Below are 18,996 nucleotides of genomic sequence, written 5' to 3'. Positions count from 1 at the left end.
GGCGACAATTTGAGGGTAAAATGATGGCTGTAACACTGTGGACACAGCAGCAGTTGAAAGAGAAGTGCTTAAGATGAATCTTGGTACAGTGGCAGGCAGAGCTCGTTAAGCAGGCAGGTGTGAGCCTGGTTGCTATAGTGACCGCACCCAATGGCTCCATACACACGTACACAGACATGCGCCTCACTTTTGCTGCTTAAAATGAACAGAAAAGTCAGGCCGAAACAAATCGTTCCCAAATGAGAAGTAAAAGTCGTATTGACAAAATTCTTTCACCGTGAGCGACAGCAGCTTCTAGTCTACCTAATTCTCAGTTTTCATGTCTGTGGAGTTTATTATATGGACGTGGTGACAGTGGAAAGACACCATGCTCTTCTGATTTTCAAACGAACCTTCTGAGCCATTTTAACATTAGAGTCTATGGAAGAGTTGGAGGGAGGAGGCTGTGCATTGGTGACATTTACGAAAGAACCATAACACCTAGGACAATAGTAAACACATTGGATGAAAGAGGACAGCCATGGCTACGTTTTGAGGGTAAAATCATACCTGTAGAGCAAACGCTGCAGACACAGCAGCAGTTTTAAAAAAGATTTTAAGATTAATTTTTTTGCTCCTCTCACTCTAGCAGTTGAGCTGCCTCACTCTAGCCCCAACATTCCGTCCCATACACACCCATTATAAACTCTGAAACGGGTGAAAAAACATCATAAAACTTAAACTGGAACTGAAGAAAAAGTATAATAGATATTGAAAAGATAAATACAAGTTGAATAGTTGAATGTCTTGTCTTCGTTTTAAAGTTTGAATGGTGGCTCTATGTCAATGTATGTGGAAGTAGTAAGAGTTTAAAAATGAGTAAGTTGAATGAGAATTTGAAGGGTCTCCCCATTGAAATACATTATAAATTTTTGTTGAATAAAGTTGAATAAAATTAAAAATATAAATGTTAAAAATGAGAAAAATAGAAGCAGTCATGTCCAAAAGAATAGGAATCTAACGGTGTTTGAATGGTTTTTCTAAGTTGAACGGTTTTGAAGGAGTTAGATGCCAAAAAACGTACGGAATATATAATAATAAAGATTTGAAGAACAATACTGTGAATGCTTTTCAAGCATTCACACTAACTAGAAAGTGCATTTTCTGAAGAAACTGCAGTGTGAATGCTTGAATCTGAATGTATGCATTGAAATGAAATAATTACTGAATTTAAGTTAAAAATTTTGAATGAGATAAAAAAAACAACCCGAATTTAACCTGAAAACAAAAGTGCTGAACTGCTAAAAGCTGAAGGTTACACAGAAGAAGAAGTTGGAAAAAAGCTGAAAATGTTTTAATTGTAAATTAGAAAAACCTAAGAAATGAGAAAAGAACATTTAGAGTCAGAAAACATGTGAAAGAATATTAAAAGGTCATATTCTTTGAATCACTGAATGACTAAAATGTGATCCCTCCACTTGGACCCACACAGTTTAAAAAGTTTACATCTCTGAGCTTTGAAAGACAAGATGTTGGAAAAAGAACAACGATGGCGACGTTTTGAGGGTAAAATGATGGCTTTAACACTGTGGACAGAGCAGCAGTTGAAAGAGAAGTGTTTAAGATGAATCTTGGCAGAGAGAGAGAGAGAGCTCGTTAAGCAGGCAGGTGTGAGCCTGGTTGCTATAGTGACCGCACCCAGTGGCTCCATACACACGTACACAGACATGCGCCTCACTTTTGCTGCTTAAAATGAACAGAAAAGTCAGGGCGAAACAAATCGTTCCCAAATGAAAAGTAAAAGTCGTATTGACAAAATTCTTTCACTGTGAGCGACAGCAATGTCTAGTCTACCAAATTCTCAGTTTTCATGTCTGTGGAGTTTATTATATGGACGTGGTGACAGTGGAAAGACACCATGCTCTTCTGATTTTCAAACGAACCTTCTGAGCCATTTTAACATTAGAGTCTATGGAAGAGTTGGAGGGAGGAAGCTGTGCATTGGTGACATTTATGAAAGAACCATAACACCTAGTACAATAGTAAACACATTGGATGAAAGAGGACAGCGATGGCTACGTTTTGAGGGTAAAATCATACCTGTAGAGCAAACGCTGCAGACACAGCAGCAGTTTTAAAAAAGATTTTAAGATTAAATTTTTGCTCCTCTCACTCTAGCAGTTGAGCTGTCTCACTCTAGCCCCAACATTCCGTCCCATACACACCCATTATAAATTTTGAAACGGGTGAAAAAACATCATGAAACTTAAACTGGAACTGAAGAAAAAGTATAATAGATATTGAAAAGATAAATACAAGTTGAATAGTTGAATGTCTTGTCTTCGTTTTAAAGTTTGAATGGTGGCTCTATGTCAATGTATGTGGAAGTAGTAAGAGTTTAAAAATGAGTAAGTTGAATGAGGATTTGAAGGGTCTCCCCATTGAAATACATGGGAAATTTTTGTTGAATAAAGTTGAATAAAATTAAAAATATAAATGTTAAAAATGAGAAAAATAGAAGCAGTCATGTCCAAAATAATAGGAATCTAACGATGTTTGAATGGTTTTTCTAAGTTGAACGGTTTTGAAGGAGTTAGATGCCAAAAAACGTACGGAATGTGGAATAATAATAAAGATTTGAAGAACAATACTGTGAATGCTTTTCAAGCATTCACACTAACTAGAAAGTGCATTTTCTGAAGAAACTGCAGTGTGAATGCTTGAATCTGAATGTATGCACTGAAATGAATTAATTACTGAATTTAAGTTAAAAATATTGAATGAGATTAAAAAAAAACAACAAAAAAAACCGAATTTAACCTGAAAACAAAGGTGCTGAACTGCTAAAAGCTGAAGGTTACACAGAAGAAGGAGTTGGAAAAAAACTGAAAATGTTTTAAATGTAAATTAGAAAACCCTAAGAAATGAGAAAAGAACATTTAGAGTCAGAAAACATCTGAATGAATATTAAAAGGTCATATTCTTTTAATCACTGAATGACTCAAATGTGATCCCTCCACTTGGACCCACACAGTTTAAAAAGTTTACATCTCTGAGCTTTGAAAGACAAGATGTTGGAAAAAGAACAACGATGGCGACGTTTTGAGGGTAAAATGATGGCTGTGACACTGTGGACACAGCAGCAGTTGAAAGAGAAGTGTGTAATATGAATCTTGGCACAGTGGCAGGCAGAGCTCGTTAAGCAGGCAGGTGTGAGCCTGGTTGCTATAGTGACTGCACCCAATGGCTCCATACACACGACACAGACATGCACCTCACTTTTGCTGCTTAAAATGAACAGAAAAGTCAGGCCGAAACAAATCGTTCCCAAATTAAAAGTACAAGTCGTATTGACAAAATTCTTTCACCGTGAGCGACAGCAGCTTCTAGTCTACCGAATTCTCAGTTTTCATGCCTGTGGAGTTTATTATATGGACGTGGTGACAGTGGAAAGACACCATGCTCTTCTGATTTTCAAACGAACCTTCTGAGCCATTTTAACATTAGAGTCTATGGAAGAGTTGGAAGGAGGAGGCTGTGCATTGGTGACATTTATGAAAGAACCGTAACACCTAGGACAATAGTAAACACATTGGATGAAAGAGGACAGCCATGGCTACGTTTTGAGGGTAAAATCATACCTGTAGAGCAAACGCTGTGGACACAGCAGCAGTTTTAAAAAAGATTTTAAGATTAATTTTTTTGCTCCTCTCACTCTAGCAGTTGAGCTGCCTCACTCTAGCCCCAACATTCCGTCCCATACACACCCATTATAAACTCTGAAACGGGTGAAAAAACATCATGAAACTTAAACTGGAACTGAAGAAAAAGTATAATAGATATTGAAAAGATAAATACAAGTTGAATAGTTGAATGTCTTGTCTTCGTTTTAAAGTTTGAATGGTGGCTCTATGTCAATGTATGAGGAAGTAGTAAGAGTTTAAAAATGAGTAAGTTGAATGAGAATTTGAAGGGTCTCCCCATTGAAATACATGGGAAATTTTTGTTGAATAAAGTTGAATAAAATTAAAAATATAAATGTTAAAAATGAGAAAAATAGAAGCAGTCATGTCCAAAATAATAGGAATCTAACGATGTTTGAATGGTTTTTCTAAGTTGAACGGTTTTGAAGGAGTAGGCTTTCAAAAAACGTACGGAAGAATAAAATAGAACTAGAAAGTGCATTTTCTGAAGAAACTGCAGTGTGAATGCTTGAATCTGAATGTATGCACTGAAATGAATTAATTGCTGAATTTTGAGTTAAAAATATTGAATGAGATTAAAAAAAAAACAAAAAAAAACCGAATTTAACCTGAAAACAAAGGTGCTGAACTGCTAAAAGCTGAAGGTTACACAGAAGAAGGAGTTGGAAAAAAACTGAAAATGTTTTAAATGTAAATTAGAAAACCCTAAGAAATGAGAAAAGAACATTTAGAGTGAGAAAACATCTGAATGAATATTAAAAGGTCATATTCTTTGAATCACTGAATGACTCAAATGTGATCCCTCCACTTTGATCCACACAGTTTAAAAAGTTTAAATGCCTGAGCTTTGAAAGATACGGTGTTGGAAAGAGAACAATAATGGCGACAATTTGAGGGTAAAATGATGGCTGTAACACTGTGGACACAGCAGCAGTTGAAAGAGAAGAGCTTAAGATGAATCTTAGCACAGTGGCAGGCAGAGCTCGTTAAGCAGGCAGGTGTGAGCCTGGTTGCTATAGTGACCGCACCCAATGGCTCCATACACACGTACACAGACATGCGCCTCACTTTTGCTGCTTAAAATGAACAGAAAAGTCAGGCTGAAACAAATCGTTCCCATATGAAAAGTACAAGTCGTATTGACAAAATTCTTTCACCGTGAGCGACAGCAGCTTCTAGTCTACTGAATTCTCAGTTTTCATGCCTGTGGAGTTTATTATATGGACGTGGTGACAGTGGAAAGACACCATGCTCTTCTGATTTTCAAACGAACCTTCTGAGCCATTTTAACATTAGAGTCTATGGAAGAGTTGGAGGGAGGAGGCTGTGCATTGGTGACATTTATGAAAGAACCATAACACCTAGGACAATAGTAAACACATTGGATGAAAGAGGACAGCGATGGCTACGTTTTGAGGGTAAAATCATACCTGTAGAGCAAACGCTGCGGACACAGCAGCAGTTTTAAAAAATATTTTAAGATTAATTTTTTTGCTCCTCTCACTCTAGCAGTTGAGCTGCCTCACTCTAGCCCCAACATTCCGTCCCATACACACCCATTATAAACTCTGAAACGGGTGAAAAAACATCATGAAACTTAAACTGGAACTGAAGAAAAAGTATAATAGATATTGAAAAGATAAATACAAGTTGAATAGTTGAATGTCTTGTCTTCGTTTTAAAGTTTGAATGGTGGCTCTATGTCAATGTATGTGGAAGTAGTAAGAGTTTAAAAATGAGTAAGTTGAATGAGGATTTGAAGGGTCTCCCCATTGAAATACATTATAAATTTTTGTTGAATAAAGTTGAATAAAATTAAAAATATAAATGTTAAAAATATGAAAAATAGAAGCAGTGTTGTCCAAAAGAATAGGAATCTAACGGTGTTTGAATGGTTTTTCTAAGTTGAACGGTTTTGAAGGAGTAGGATTACAAAAAACGTACGGAATAGATAAAATATAATAATAACTAGAAAGTGCATTTTCTGAAGAAACTGCAGTGTGAATGCTTGAATCTGAATGTATGCACTGAAATGAATTAATTGCTGAATTTTGAGTTAAAAATTTTGAATGAGATAAAAAAACAACCTGAATTTAACCTGAAAACAACAGTGCTGAACTGCTAAAAGCTGAAGGTTACACAGAAGAAGAAGTTGGAAAAAAGCTGAAAATGTTTTAATTGTAAATTAGAAAAACCTAAGAAATGAGAAAAGAACATTTAGAGTCAGAAAACATCTGAAAGAATATTAAAAGGTCATATTCTTTGAATCACTGAATGACTAAAATGTGATCCCTCCACTTGGACCCACACAGTTTAAAAAGTTTACATCTCTGAGCTTTGAAAGACAAGATGTTGGAAAAAGAACAACGATGGCGACGTTTTGAGGGTAAAATGATGGCTTTAACACTGTGGACACAGCAGCAGTTGAAAGAGAAGTGTTTAAGATGAATCTTGGTACAGTGGCAGGCAGAGCTCGTTAAGCAGGCAGGTGTGAGCCTGGTTGCTATAGTGACCGCACCCAATGGCTCCATACACACGTACACAGACATGCGCCTCACTTTTGCTGCTTAAAATGAACAGAAAAGTCAGGCCGAAACAAATCGTTCCCAAATGAAAAGTAAAAGTCGTATTGACAAAATTCTTTCACCGTGAGCGACAGCAATGTCTAGTCTACTGAATTCTCAGTTTTCATGTCTGTGGAGTTTATTATATGGACGTGGTGACAGTGGAAAGACACCATGCTCTTCTGATTTTCAAACGAACCTTCTGAGCCATTTTAACATTAGAGTCTATGGAAGAGTTGGAAGGAGGAGGCTGTGCATTGGTGACATTTATGAAAGAACCGTAACACCTAGGACAATAGTAAACACATTGGATGAAAGAGGACAGCCATGGCTACGTTTTGAGGGTAAAATCATACCTGTAGAGCAAACGCTGCGGACACAGCAGCAGTTTTAAAAAAGATTTTAAGATTAATTTTTTTGCTCCTCTCACTCTAGCAGTTGAGCTGCCTCACTCTAGCCCCAACATTCCGTCCCATACACACCCATTATAAACTCTGAAACGGCTGAAAAAACATCATGAAACTTAAACTGGAACTGAAGAAAAAGTATAATAGATATTGAAAAGATAAATACAAGTTGAATAGTTGAATGTCTTGTCTTCGTTTTAAAGTTTGAATGGTGGCTCTATGTCAATGTATGTGGAAGTAGTAAGAGTTTAAAAATGAGTAAATTGAATGAGAATTTGAAGGGTCTCCCCATTGAAATACATGGGAAATTTTTGTTGAATAAAGTTGAATAAAATTAAAAATATAAATGTTAAAAATGAGAAAAATAGAAGCAGTCATGTCCAAAATAATAGGAATCTAACGATGTTTGAATGGTTTTTCTAAGTTGAACGGTTTTGAAGGAGTAGGCTTTCAAAAAACGTACGGAAAAAGAAAATATAATAATAAAGATTAGAAGAACAATACTGTGAATGCTTTTCAAGCATTCACACTAACTAGAAAGTGCATTTTCTGAAGAAACTGCAGTGTGAATGCTTGAATCTGAATGTATGCACTGAAATGAATTAATTGCTGAATTTTGAGTTAAAAATATTGAATGAGATTAAAAAAAAACAAAAAAAAAAAAAGAATTTAACCTGAAAACAAAGGTGCTGAACTGCTAAAAGCTGAAGGTTACACAGAAGAAGGAGTTGGAAAAAAACTGAAAATGTTTTAAATGTAAATTAGAAAACCCTAAGAAATGAGAAAAGAACATTTAGAGTCAGAAAACATCTGAATGAATATTAAAAGGTCATATTCTTTGAATCACTGAATGACTCAAATGTGATCCCTCCACTTTGATCCACACAGTTTAAAAAGTTTAAATGCCTGAGCTTTGAAAGATACGGTGTTGGAAAGAGAACAATAATGGCGACAATTTGAGGGTAAAATGATGGCTGTAACACTGTGGACACAGCAGCAGTTGAAAGAGAAGCGCTTAAGATGAATCTTGGTACAGTGGCAGGCAGAGCTCGTTAAGCAGGCAGGTGTGAGCCTGGTTGCTATAGTGACCGCACCCAATGGCTCCATACACACGTACACAGACATGCGCCTCACTTTTGCTGCTTAAAATGAACAGAAAAGTCAGGCCGAAACAAATCGCTCCCAAATGAAAAGTAAAAGTCGTATTGACAAAATTCTTTCACCGTGAGCGACAGCCATGTCTAGTCTACCTAATTCTCAGTTTTCATGCCTGTGGAGCTTATTATATGGACGTGGTGACAGTGTAAAGACACCATGCTCTTCTGATTTTCAAACGAACCTTCTGAGCCATTTTAACATTAGAGTCTATGGAAGAGTTGGAGGGAGGAGGCTGTGCATTGGTGACATTTATGAAAGAACCATAACACCTAGTACAATAGTAAACACATTGGATGAAAGAGGACAGCCATGGCTACGTTTTGAGGGTAAAATCATACCTGTAGAGCAAACGCTGCGGACACAGCAGCAGTTTTAAAAAAGATTTTAAGATTAATTTTTTCGCTCCTCTCACTCTAGCAGTTGAGCTGCCTCACTCTAGCCCCAACATTCCGTCCCATACACACCCATTATAAACTCTGAAACGGGTGAAAAAACATCATGAAACTTAAACTGGAACTGAAGAAAAAGTATAATAGATATTGAAAAGATAAATACAAGTTGAATAGTTGAATGTCTTGTCTTCGTTTTAAAGTTTGAATGGTGGCTCTATGTCAATGTATGTGGAAGTAGTAAGAGTTTAAAAATGAGTAAGTTGAATGAGGATTTGAAGGGTCTCCCCATTGAAATACATTATAAATTTTTGTTGAATAAAGTTGAATAAAATTAAAAATATAAATGTTAAAAATATGAAAAATAGAAGCAGTGTTGTCCAAAAGAATAGGAATCTAACGGTGTTTGAATGGTTTTTCTAAGTTGAACGGTTTTGAAGTTATAGGATTACAAAAAACGTACGGAATACAGAATAAAATATAATAATAATAATAATAAAGATTAGAATAACAATACTGTGAATGCTTTTCAAGCATTCACACTAACTAGAAAGTGCATTTTCTGAAGAAACTGCAGTGTGAATGCTTGAATCTGAATGTATGCACTGAAATGAATTAATTGCTGAATTTTGAGTTAAAAATATTGAATGAAATTAAAAAAAAAATCAAAAAATCAAATTTAACCTGAAAACAAAGGTGCTGAACTGCTAAAAGCTGAAGGTTACACAGAAGAAGAAGTTGGAAAAAAGCTGAAAATGCTTTAAATGTAAATTAGAAAACCCTAAGAAATGAGAAAAGAACATTTAGAGTCAGAAAACATCTGAATGAATATTAAAAGGTCATATTCTTTGAATCACTGAATGAAGAAAATGTGATCCCTCCACTTTGATCCACACGGTTTAAAAAGTTTAAATGCCTGAGCTTTGAAAGACACGGTGTTGGAAAGAGAACAATAATGGCGACAATTTGAGGGTAAAATGATGGCTGTAACACTGTGGACACAGCAGCAGTTGAAAGAGAAGTGCTTAAGATGAATCTTGGTACAGTGGCAGGCAGAGCTCGTTAAGCAGGCAGGTGTGAGCCTGGTTGCTATAGTGACCGCACCCAATGGCTCCATACACACGTACACAGACATGCGCCTCACTTTTGCTGCTTAAAATGAACAGAAAAGTCAGGCCGAAACAAATCGTTCCCAAATGAAAAGTAAAAGTCGTATTGACAAAATTATTTCACCGTGAGCGACAGCAGCTTCTAGTCTACTGAATTCTCAGTTTTCATGCCTGTGGAGTTTATTATATGGACATGGTGACAGTGGAAAGACACCATGCTCTTCTGATTTTCAAACCAACCTTCTGAGCGATTTTAACATTAGAGTCTATGGAAGAGTTGGAGGGAGGAGGCTGTGCATTGGTGACATTTATGAAAGAACCATAACACCTAGTACAATAGTAAACACATTGGATGAAAGAGGACAGCGATGGCTACATTTTGAGGGTAAAATCATACCTGTAGAGCAAACGCTGCGGACACAGCAGCAGTTTTAAAAAATATTTTAAGATTAATTTTTTTGCTCCTCTCACTCTAGCAGTTGAGCTGTCTCACTCTAGCCCCAACATTCCGTCCCATACACACCCATTATAAACTCTGAAACGGGTGAAAAAACATCATGAAACTTAAACTGGAACTGAAGAAAAAGTATAATAGATATTGAAAAGATAAATACAAGTTGAATAGTTGAATGTCTTGTCTTCGTTTTAAAGTTTGAATGGTGGCTCTATGTCAATGTATGTGGAAGTAGTAAGAGTTTAAAAATGAGTAAGTTGAATGAGGATTTGAAGGGTCTCCCCATTGAAATACATTATAAATTTTTGTTGAATAAAGTTGAATAAAATTAAAAATATAAATGTTAAAAATATGAAAAATAGAAGCAGTGTTGTCCAAAAGAATAGGAATCTAACGGTGTTTGAATGGTTTTTCTAAGTTGAACGGTTTTGAAGTAGTAGGATTATAAAAAACGTACGGAATAGATAATAATAACTAGAAAGTGCATTTTCTGAAGAAACTGCAGTGTGAATGCTTGAATCTGAATGTATGCACTGAAATGAATTAATTGCTGAATTTTGAGTTAAAAATATTGAATGAGATTAAAAAAAAACAAAAAAAAAAAACGAATTTAACCTGAAAACAAAGGTGCTGAACTGCTAAAAGCTGAACGTTACACAGAAGAAGAAGTTGGAAAAAAACTGAAAATGTTTTAAATGTAAATTAGAAAACCCTAAGAAATGAGAAAAGAACATTTAGAGTCAGAAAACATCTGAATGAATATTAAAAGGTCATATTCTTTGAATCACTGAATGACTAAAATCTGATCCCTCTGCTTGGATCCACACAGTTTAAAAAATGTAAAAGTCTGAGCTTTGAAAAACAGTGTTGGAAAGAGAACAACGATGGCTACGTTTTGAGGGTAAAATGATGGCTTTAACACTGTGGACACAGCAGCAGTTGAAAGAGAAGTGTTTAAGATAAATCTTGGCAGAGTGGCAGGCAGAGCTCGTTAAGCAGGCAGGTGTGAGCCTGGTTGCTATAGTGACTGCACCCAATGGCTCCATACACACGTACACAGACATGCGCCTCACTTTTGCTGCTTAAAATGAACAGAAAAGTCAGGCCGAAACAAATCGCTCCCAAATGAAAAGTATAGGTCGTATTGACAAAATTCTTTCACCGTGAGCGACAGCAATGTCTAGTCTACCTAATTCTCAGTTTTCATGCCTGTGGAGTTTAATATATGGACGTGGTGACAGTGTAAAAACACCATGCTCTTCTGATTTTCAAACCAACCTTCTGAGCCATTTTAACATTAGAGTCTATGGAAGAGTTGGAGGGAGGAGGCTGTGCATTGGTGACATTTATGAAAGAACCATAACACCTAGTACAATAGTAAACACATTGGATGAAAGAGGACAGCCATGGCTACGTTTTGAGGGTAAAGTCATACCTGTAGAGCAAACGCTGTGGACACAGCAGCAGTTTTAAAAAAGATTTTAAGATTAATTTTTTTGCTCCTCTCACTCTAGCAGTTGAGCTGCCTCACTCTAGGCCCAACATTCCGTCCCATACACACCCATTATAAACTCTGAAACGGGTGAAAAAACATCATGAAACTTAAACTGGAACTGAAGAAAAAGTATAATAGATATTGAAAAGATAAATACAAGTTGAATAGTTGAATGTCTTGTCTTCGTTTTAAAGTTTGAATGGTGGCTCTATGTCAATGTATGTGGAAGTAGTAAGAGTTTAAAAATGAGTAAGTTGAATGAGGATTTGAAGGGTCTCCCCATTGAAATACATTATAAATTTTTGTTGAATAAAGTTGAATAAAATTAAAAATATAAATGTTAAAAATATGAAAAATAGAAGCAGTGTTGTCCAAAAGAATAGGAATCTAATGGTGTTTGAATGGTTTTTCTAAGTTGAACGGTTTTGAAGGAGTGAGATGCCAAAAAACGTACGGAATATATAATAATAATAATAACTAGAAAGTGCATTTTCTGAAGAAACTGCAGTGTGAATGCTTGAATCTGAATGTATGCACTGAAATGAATTAATTGCTGAATTTTGAGTTAAAAATATTGAATGAGATTAAAAAAAAACAAAAAAAAAACCGTATTTAACCTGAAAACAAAGGTGCTGAACTGCTAAAAGCTGAACGTTACACAGAAGAAGAAGTTGGAAAAAAACCTGAAAATGTTTTAAATGTAAATTAGAAAACCCTAAGAAATGAGAAAAGAACATTTAGAGTCAGAAAACATCTGAATGAATATTAAAAGGTCATATTCTTTGAATCACTGAATGGCTAAAATCTGATCCCTCTGCTTGGATCCACACAGTTTAAAAAATGTAAAAGTCTGAGCTTTGAAAAACAGTGTTGGAAAGAGAACAACGATGGCTACGTTTTGAGGGTAAAATGATGGCTTTAACACTGTGGACACAGCAGCAGTTGAAAGAGAAGTGTTTAAGATAAATCTTGGCAGAGTGGCAGGCAGAGCTCGTTAAGCAGGCAGGTGTGAGCCTGGTTGCTATAGTGACCGCACCCAATGGCTCCATACACACGTACACAGACATGCGCCTCACTTTTGCTGCTTAAAATGAACAGAAAAGTCAGGCCCAAACAAATCGCTCCCAAGTGAAAAGTATAGGTCGTATTGACGAAATTCTTTCACCGTGAGCGGCAGCAATGTCCAGTCTACTGAATTCTCAGTTTTCATGCCTGTGGAGTTTATTATATGGACGTGGTGACAGTGGAAAGACACCATGCTCTTCTGATTTTCAAACGAACCTTCTGAGCCATTTTAACATTAGAGTCTATGGAAGAGTTGGAGGGAGGAGGCTGTGCATTGGTGACATTTACGAAAGAACCATAACACCTAGGACAATAGTAAACACATTGGATGAAAGAGGACAGCCATGGCTACGTTTTGAGGGTAAAATCATACCTGTAGAGCAAACGCTGCGGACACAGCAGCAGTTTTAAAAAAGATTTTAAGATTAATTTTTTTGCTCCTCTCACTCTAGCAGTTGAGCTGCCTCACTCTAGCCCCAACATTCCGTCCCATACACACCCATTATAAACTCTGAAACGGGTGAAAAAACATCATGAAACTTAAACTGGAACTGAAGAAAAAGTATAATAGATATTGAAAAGATAAATACAAGTTGAATAGTTGAATGTCTTGTCTTCGTTTTAAAGTTTGAATGGTGGCTCTATGTCAATGTATGTGGAAGTAGTAAGAGTTTAAAAATGAGTAAGTTGAATGAGGATTTGAAGGGTCTCCCCATTGAAATACATTATAAATTTTTGTTGAATAAAGTTGAATAAAATTAAAAATATAAATGTTAAAAATATGAAAAATAGAAGCAGTCATGTCCAAAAGAATAGGAATCTAACGGTGTTTGAATGGTTTTTCTAAGTTGAACGGTTTTGAAGGAGTTAGATGCCAAAAAACGTACGGAATATATAATAATAATAATAAAGATTCGAATAACAATACTGTGAATGCTTTTCAAGCATTCACACTAATAATAAAGATTAGAATAACAATACTGTGAATGCTTTTCAAGCATTCACACTAATAATAAAATAGAACTAGAAAGTGCATTTTCTGAAGAAACTGCAGTGTGAATGCTTGAATCTGAATGTATGCACTGAAATGAATTAATTGCTGAATGTTAAGTTAAAAATTCTGAATGAGCTGGAAAATACAGAATTTTTAAAGTGAAAACAAAAGTGCAGAACTTTTGAAAGCTGATGTTCACACAGAAGAAGTTGGAAAAAAGCTAAACATGTTTAAAATGTAAATAATAAAAAAATGAGTAATGACAAAAGAAAATTTAGAGTCAGAAAATCTCTGAATGAATATTAAAAGTTCAAATTCTTCTAACTGAAATGAACTTAAAAGATGAACAAAAATTCTGGAGAAAATGCAAACTTTAATATACAGCATAATGTTTTTCAGACATATACACATGTGTATATCATGTTTAATAGTATTACATACATCAATTTGTTTTGTATGTCATAGAAAATAAAAAAAAAATCTTAAGTCATATTTTACAGCTTCTTTCTGAAAAGGACTAGTAGAATAAATAAAAATAACTAAATTAAATAACTAAATAAAAAATAATAAGCAAGATATGAAATACATGAAAATTCAACTTTTAAAACCACAATCCTGAACCTTTAAATTGTGTTGGTTTCTTAGAACATGGCTGAACAGCTGTTTCTATCGTCCTACTTAATCTGTCTACACATCTTTTTATTACTCATTCTTCTTTATGTTTTAATGTAAACAGAGTCCACACAGTGGTAAAAGAGAACTGTATAGAGATTTTTGAGTAAACTCAAATGAAAGCCTAAGGTGGTGACACAGTTTAACACGTGCAAATAATCAAATAAACACATTAGTCCTTTTTGTGAACATGGATAAATAAGTATCAATACAGCATTGTTCAGCCATGCCACTAAATGCTTTTTTACACATTGTTTTAACCTGGGCTCAGACACAAAGTCCCAAAATTAGTTAGTCCCTGACTTTGAGTTGTGGTTATGACTAATTATTATACACAAGGCTTTATCTATCTAAACTCTAAGTACACAAATATGAAAAAAAACCCTATACTTACCAGCTGATACCCCACACTACACACTAGGTGTGCCATGTGACCTGAAACTTTGGTACAAAATCATCATAATCATTCTGTTAACACTGTTTTTTAACACTGTTTGTGTTGCTGTTCAGCAGTTTAAAATGTTTTAGATTGGATTACATGGAATGAATTTGAATTTTCTTGGGGGGTTTTGTGTGTGTTTTGTTCTTAGCAGATTTTTTCTTCCATAACGTTGAATTCCAGTTACCACATTTCTGGTCATATGACATCCCGAGTGCCCACTTAAAAAAATCCCCACAGTTAATTCAACATTAAAACAAAATAAAAATATGTTAAATAAATAAAGGTTTGCTCTGTGATGAAATACTAAATAAGCATACATTGTACAGAGCACTAACAATGACAACAATCCTTTAGCCTGTTGATCAGAGAGAGGCAGTCATTATGTCCATTTAAAACCTGTAATCACAGAGCACAACGTTTCTGTGAAACTATGAAGTCCCATATGATCCTCATCATGTCCAGTGACTTCAGAGTGGATCCTCCCTGTCATCCGGCCAGTGTTTGATGTGTGGCAAGCAGCACAGAAGCAGGATAGCTGAGGACTTTAAAAGAAGAGCAGAAAACAGGAATATGTAGTTGTAAATGTAAATATCAGTGATACTTGTCTTGTCAAAGGGAATAAAATAATGAAAATGTTAACTTACACACTCATTTAGGGAGGATCTTGACACTGCACAGAGGAGGCACAGTCAGTCTGACAATGATGGTGATCTCCAGGGATGTTTTCCTGCAGCAACATTCCTGCCAACTGGCCGTATGATCCAGAGTAGTTGGTTTGTAATAAACAGAAAGGTGTATATGTTAGGTAGTGTGCACTCAGAGCTGGTCCTAAGAAACAAACACATCCTGTAATAAACTGAATACCTGTAGTAGTGCTGCTGCAAATATGAAGCCCTTCTATCATGAGTGGTTTCAAAGAAGGTGTTTTGGAGGCTCAGTCACAGAAACTGTGCAGTCTGTTCAGTCCTGAGTGTCTCGGCTCTGAAGGGGATGGATCACAGAGGGAAACACCTGAGTACAGACATTACAATACACTCTAACACTCCTAAGGTCAAGTGAAAACACAATTTAAACACTTCACAAAGAATGAATACATGTTTTCATGGAAATAATGTCATTAACCCTTTTTGTTGTTAGTAAATCTCACCGACTGCTTGTGGGACAAGCTAGAAGGAAGACTTATCACAGAATCTCTCCTGTGCTCCAGATGTGAAGTCTCACGCTCTGATCGTATGGCGATGAAGATGGTGATGATGAAGTTTCTCTGATCTGTGGCATTACAGTTTCTGGCTGCTATGTGCTTCACATTGTTGGATTTTACATGTGAAGATTGGAGAAGACACAGGAGGACTGTGTCTTGCTTAAAAAAAAAAAAAGAAAAAAAAGGAAACCTAACAGGAAAGGAAACCCCCCCCCCACTCAACTCCCCAACCTCACACCATCAAATGTCTATACAAATGTAGGGTATCAGCTGGTAACAGAAAGCAAGTGTAACATATGCACTACATATGTAACACTGCTGAAACATTTCTGGCCAGAAATGTGCAGTTATCAACCCAGACCCACCCTGATGATTGCACTGGCCAGAAACATGATAAAAGCTCATAAAAATTTATGTTTCATAGAAAAATTTGTCCAAAAATATAATTGTGTACTTTTGAAAAAGTTTAAAGTTTATAACAAACCAAAATAATAATATTTTTGTAAATAGTATTTCAAAATAGAGGCACACATAAAGTGGCTTAACTGTCATTATTGCTGTAATTAGGTTTGTTTGTTTGTTTGTTTGTTTGTTTGTTTTTTTAAAAAGCAACCTTTAGTCATTATTGTTCTCTCAGAAACAATGAAGAAGCTGTTGAACATTTATGTTTTGTGTGGGCAATCCTCTGGTCCACCCTCCCTCCCTCCCAGCCACAGTGAGACTGGGGCAGCCTGGCAGGATGTTGAAGCCTGGCTGCAGAGAGGATATGCCTACACTATTCATTTTAAACTGCTATATTTGATTTTTCTGACATTTATAGGTTACTGTTAGTGAATTTTAGATTTTCTGTAATAAATAAAATTGTCATCAAACATTATACTGCAATGCAGGGCGTCAACTTTTAAATATCGCTCTACTTTCTTAAGTCATTCAAAAATATAGATATTACTTACTGTATTCAAAGATCTAGATCATGAATCATCACAGGACAATACACAGTATACTGGGTCATGGTAACTATGGTATGTCTTCATAACTCCAGAATGGAGACATCGATCTGACTGAGAAATGAAAATTAGGTCAAGCAGTGTGTTCTTCTCTGTGGTAGGGGCAGTGATGACCTGTGCGTATCCCCTAGACTCAAACAGCTCCAGGATTGGTTTGTTTGCACTGGATAAAACATTCTCATTAAAATCACCACAAACTATGATGGGATGACAGTCCATGATCTCCAATGAGTCTAATAGGCTTACCAGGTTTTTCAGGAATGGCCTCAGAGTGTAGTCTGGAGGTCTGTATACAACTGCAATCAGAGCACTGACTGGTGCTTCAACCTTTAAAGCCAGAAATTCAAGGTCAGTTACATTATGGATGTACTGTTTTTCATGCACTTGAATGTCACTTTTCACATAAACAGCAACTCCACCACCACTTCTGTTTGCCATCTGGGGAAAGTTTGTGTAGGACAGGTGTCTGTTGCGTTTGAACAAATTGTAATTTTCCAAGTGGAGACTCTCTGCGACAAAAGAGCCCCGCAGGTGTGTTTCTGTTAGGCACAAAACATCTGCTAGACACAATTCATGGTGACTTTTGATGTCATTAATGTGAGCTGGCAGTCCCTCTGTATTATGATGAACAATGGTGAAAACCTCTGACCTGCTCAGTGTTTGCCTCACGTGTAGAAGAGGCATCATGTCATCAAGGTTGGCTTGTCTCATGTTCTCAAGCGCTGCAGTGATTTCTGGGTTGGTGAATATTTTTTTCTCTTCCATATCAAGAAGATACAGTCCACTGAGAGACGTCACTCTACTGACAGCTACGTAGGCCATGCCGGGCTCAAAAATGCTCTTAAGAGAGACAACAGCTGATGTAGTTGTCATACCCTGTACCTTATGTATTGTACATGCAAAGGCCAGCTTCACTGGGAACTGTCTTCGTACCACTCCTTTCTGCTTCAGATTCTCCTCTGCTCTCTCAATGTACACCATGTCGTCTGCTGGTGTGCGGTTATTCTTTCCAGATGTCTCATTATCCATTTTAAGTCCAAGCTTGATGATGTGTTGGTCGTTTTCAGAGTGAACTACTCTAAGTAGTATTCCAAAAGCTCCATTAACCAAACCATTTTGTATGTCAATGTTTCTGGTGAGCATGACACGAGCTCCTTCTGCAACTTTCAGTGTGTCTGGTAACTCGTTTTTACCTCCTTTCAATGGTCTGTCTTGAAGTGCCATTCTGCCAGTTCTAGGATCTTTTCTATAATCATCTGCATGGATGTCAATGATATGAGTGTGGAGCAGAGCCAGTGTTGCAGAGTTGTGTGCATCCACTTCTTTATTAGTTGCAAAAATGTGCAACGCATCAGTTGGACAAAGGGCTGGTTCAGTTATGGCCTGTGACAACAAATTTCTATCTGCTTCGCAAAGCTCATCCAACTTTCCTTTCACACGAATTCTGTTCAGCATCTCTGCAAAGACAACATCATCTTTCTGACGCATAATCTCAGTCAGAGTGATCATCTGAAAATGCTCCCGCCACAGGTCGATCTCAGACGGGTCGTGCACACAGAGAGGTTTAGACTGTCGCACTGGGGGTAGCTGATAGAAGTCTCCGACAGCAATGACTGACATGCCTCCAAAGGGTCTCCGAGTCCCTTTGATCTGTTTGAGTCTTGCATCTACATATGCAAACAGATGTCTTGACACCATAGACACTTCGTCAATGACGATTATTTCAGCATTCAAAAGTTCTGATCTGACTTCATCCAGCTGATTGCCAAGTCCCTGAATGGGAGGTTTTAAGCTTCTAGGCAGCTTGAGAAGAGAATGCAGTGTTGTTCCAGAAATGTTAAAAGCTGCAGTCCCAGTGAAAGCAGTTAACAGGACAGTGGGTTTTGATATGTCAACGTTGTCTGCATATCTGGGCACTTTGCTCAGTATCTTAGATGCTTCTGAGTAGATGCATTTGATAAGATGTGATTTTCCTGTTCCAGCACCACCATTAATATAAAAGAAAAACTGCTCTGGATTTAGAGCACAGACTCTTTTAATGCACCAGTCTCTAACTGCATAAAATATGCAGGCTTGCTTCTTGTTCAGATTCTGAAACATCTGACGTAACAATGTGGGATCAATAGCAGGGGGTTCCCTGATGGCTCTGACTTCTGTTGAAGCATCAGCCTGACGGCTGTAGTCGGGCACATCTTCCTGTTCATTTTCATTGTCTCGCTCTCTTTCTTGTTCAACAAGTGGCAACCTTACGAGATCTGATTCAGGTGCCAGATTACACCATTCGTCAGTCACACCTCTGTTCTGCTCATATTCCTCAACAGCGCTCTCGATCTCCTCACTGTTTTTCTCATATTTT

The 18,996-nt window shown here is 36.7% G+C and overlaps 1 protein-coding gene and 1 long non-coding RNA gene across 2 annotated transcripts in view; both read right to left on the bottom strand.

Moving 5' to 3' along the window:
- LOC309720204 overlaps nt 1-18,996 on the bottom strand; it is an 84,836-nt gene that overhangs the window by 56,620 nt on the left and 9,220 nt on the right. The gene's annotated exons all lie outside the window — the stretch shown is intronic.
- On the bottom strand, nt 13,795-18,383 carry LOC309720993 (ATP-dependent DNA helicase PIF1-like). Its single transcript, XM_082558299.1, has 5 exons — nt 17,290-18,383; nt 16,887-16,967; nt 15,297-15,413; nt 15,077-15,180; nt 13,795-14,974 (listed from the first exon to the last, which is right to left on the bottom strand). Exons 1-2 carry the CDS (start codon nt 18,336-18,338, stop codon nt 16,943-16,945), a joined length of 1,074 nt encoding a protein of 357 aa, XP_082414425.1. The 5' UTR covers nt 18,339-18,383; the 3' UTR covers nt 13,795-14,974; nt 15,077-15,180; nt 15,297-15,413; nt 16,887-16,942.

Source organism: Aulonocara stuartgranti, assembly GCF_965226115.1.
Source record: "Aulonocara stuartgranti genome assembly, chromosome: 13".
NCBI classification, from domain to species: domain Eukaryota; kingdom Metazoa; phylum Chordata; class Actinopteri; order Cichliformes; family Cichlidae; genus Aulonocara; species Aulonocara stuartgranti.
The sequence above is the reverse complement of the archived record's forward strand: the minus strand, read 5'-3'. Positions and strand labels throughout refer to the sequence as shown.